Consider the following 3,105-nt stretch of genomic DNA (forward strand, 5'->3'; position numbering starts at 1 on the left):
AATAATAATAATAATAATAATAATTCAGTTGAGAAAATGACCTAGGGTCGTTTCCTAGGGTTTTGTGTCATTTTTTCGTACGTAACACTACATGTAAACATACACTACATAACACACTACAGATCAGTATTTTCCTATGTCAGTAAATAATCTTTAAATACAGTTTTATTGTTTCTCTATTTTTTCATGTTAACATTATTTCTAGTTTAATGCATAAATTAGTAGATATATTAGATAATTTATGATTTTTTCTTGATTGATATTCAAGAACAAAGGTTAATAATTATTGGTATTGATACCTTACCTTCTCATATTGTTCATGATAATACCCAGAGCTATTCTTTCAAACTAGTTAGCTTTCTCTTTTATTTATTTTATTTTACTTTTTTTTGAGACAGGGTCTTGCTCTTTCCCCATGCTGGAGTGCCATGGTGTGATCACAGCTCACTGCAGCCTTGATCTCCCAGTCTCAAGTCGTCCTCCCATTTCAGCCTGCTGTGTAGCTGGGACTAAAGGGGCATGCCACCATGCCTGGCTAATTTCTTTGTATTTTTTGTAGAAATGGAGTCTTAGTATGTTGCCCAGGCTGCTCTTCACTCCTGAACTCAAGCAGTCCTCCTGCCTTGGCCTCCCGAAGTGCTGTGATTACAGGTGTGAGCCACTGGGCCTGGCCAGCTTTCTTTTTCTTTTTTTTTTTGAGACAGAGTCTGACTCTGTTGCCCAGGTTGGAGTGCAGTGGTGCCATCTTGGCTCACTGCAAGCTCCGCCTCCTGGGTTCAGGCCATTCTCCTGCCTCAGCCTTGCTAGTAGCTGGGACTACAGGTGCCTGCCACCACGCCCGGCTAATTTTTTGTATTTTTAGTAGAGATGGGATTTCACCATGTTAGCCAGGATGGTCTCCATCTCCTGACCTCGTGATCCACCCGCCTCGGCCTCCCAAAGTGCTGGGATTACAGGTGAGAGCCACTGCGCCCAGCTACTAGCTTTCTTTTTCGTTGTCTTGCAGTAGGATTAGAGCTTAGACTTTACGTTTTCTTAGGCTTTTTCTTTCAAATACCTGTTTTCAGGATTTTCTAGTGTTTATGCTTTAGGCAATACTTTTAATGTCCCCTCAGTTTTTATGAAAAATGCATAGGTTATATTTCACATGTATATATTTACATATTTGGTGTAAATTGTTTTTTTTCTTTTTTTTTTTTTAGTTTAAGTTCTGGGATACATGTACATAAAGTGCAGATTTGTTATATAGGTGTACATGTGCCATGGTGATTTGCTGCACCCATGAACCCGTCATCTACATTAGGTATTTCTCCTAATGTTATCCCTCTCCTTGCCCCCAAACCCCACAGGCCCCGGTGTGTGATGTTCCCCCCTCTGTGTCCATGTGTTTTCATTGTTCAGTTCCCACTTGTGAGTGAGAACATGTGGTGTTTGGTTTTCTGTTCTTGTGTTTGTTAAGGATAACAGTTTTCAGCTTTATCCATGTCACTGCAAAGGACATGAACACATTCTTTTTTATGGCTGCATAGTATCCCATGGTATATGTGCCACATTTTCTTTATCCAGTCTATCATTGATGGGCATTTGGGTTGGTTCCAAGTTGTTGCTATTGTGGTGTAAGTTTTTGTGTATATTTTAAATCTATTTTTCTTGCAGGCAAGCCATTATTTTCTTCTTTTTTTTAAACTTTTTTTTCATTGCTTTAACTGAATATTTATGAGAGGGCACTATGCTGGAGATGTGAGGATAAATTCTCAAGAAAATTTTAAAATATGGGTAGAGAGTAATAGATGCTTACATCTGATATTATTAGGTTTTAAAGTTTCATTGATGAGTCTAAAATAAATCTAGTTTTGGTGGTTTCCTACCCTTGCCAGGGTCCCGTATTAATAGGAAGTTCACATGGTGGTGTCAACATTGAAGACGTTGCTGCTGAGACTCCTGAAGCAATAATTAAAGAACCTATTGATATTGAAGAAGGCATCAAAAAGGAACAAGCTCTCCAGGTATGTTGTATTCCTGAAAAATTTCTACCTTATCATTAGAGAATTATGATATTTAAAGATAACTATACAACTGAAGTAATTGTCAAAACTTATTTAAATATTTTGAGTGTCAGGTGGATCATAAGGTCAGGAGTTTGAGACCAGCCTGGCCAATATAGTGAAACCCCCATCTCTACTAAAAATAAAAAAAAAATTAGCCAGGCATGGTGGTGCATGCCTGTAGTCCCAGCTACTCAGGAGGCTGAGGCAGAAGAATCGCTTGAACCCAGGAGGTGGAGGTTGCGGTGAGCCGAGATTGTGGCGCTGCACTCCAGCCTGGGTGACAGAGTGAGACTCTGTCTCAAAAAAAAAAAAAAAAAAAGTCACTGTACCATTACCCTGTCTAATAACATTAATAATTTCTTTTTTTTTTCTTTTTTTTTTTTTTAGACGGAGTCTCGCTCCGTTGCTCAGGCTGGAATATAGTGGCACCATCTTGGCTCACCACAGCCTCCGCCTCCTGGGATCAAGCAATTCTTCTGTCTCAGCCTTCCAAGTAGCTGGCACTACAGGCGCCAACTACCACACCTGGCTGATTTTTGTATTTTTAGTAGAGACAGGGTTTCACCTTGTTGGTCAGGCTGGTCTTGAACTCCTGACTCCAGGTGACCCACCCGCCTCGGCCTCCCAAAGTGCTGGGATTACAGGCGTGAGCCACCACGCCCAGCCAACAATGATTTCTTAGTATCATCACTTACTCAGTCATTCAAATTTCTCTAGTTGTTTCAAATCAATTTTTCATCTACAATTTGTTTGACTCAGGATTCAAATAAGGTCCTTCATTGTTATTTTATTTATTTATTTTCTTTGAGATGGAGTCTTGCTCTGTCACTTAGGCTGGAGTGCAGTGGTATGATCTTATAATAATGCTAGGCACTATTTCTACCCATCACCATCAGGAAAAATGCTATATAATCTTAGATTATTTCTTCATGTATTCTTGTAAATCAAGTATTTTCTTCCTTATCTAAATTTCACTCTCATCATCTTCACATAACTACCTAATAAATCAAATCTGTGCCTTTTAAACATTTATATCATTCATCTGCCAAAATTATTT

General features: G+C 39.0%; 1 protein-coding gene across 3 annotated transcripts in view; it reads left to right on the forward strand.

Annotated features, from left to right (window-relative positions):
- The window catches only part of SUCLA2 (succinate-CoA ligase, ADP-forming, beta subunit), a 73,843-nt gene that overhangs the window by 27,046 nt on the left and 43,692 nt on the right, over nucleotides 1–3,105 (forward strand). For all 3 annotated transcript variants that reach the window (XM_011998620.1, XM_011998619.1, XM_011998621.1), the window contains exon 5: nucleotides 1,878–2,006. In XM_011998620.1, the coding sequence (XP_011854010.1) occupies nucleotides 1,878–2,006 (129 nt within the window). The remainder of the gene's footprint in view (nucleotides 1–1,877; nucleotides 2,007–3,105) is intronic.

This window comes from Mandrillus leucophaeus, unplaced genomic scaffold, assembly GCF_000951045.1.
Source record: "Mandrillus leucophaeus isolate KB7577 unplaced genomic scaffold, Mleu.le_1.0 Scaffold577, whole genome shotgun sequence".
NCBI lineage: Eukaryota > Metazoa > Chordata > Mammalia > Primates > Cercopithecidae > Mandrillus > Mandrillus leucophaeus.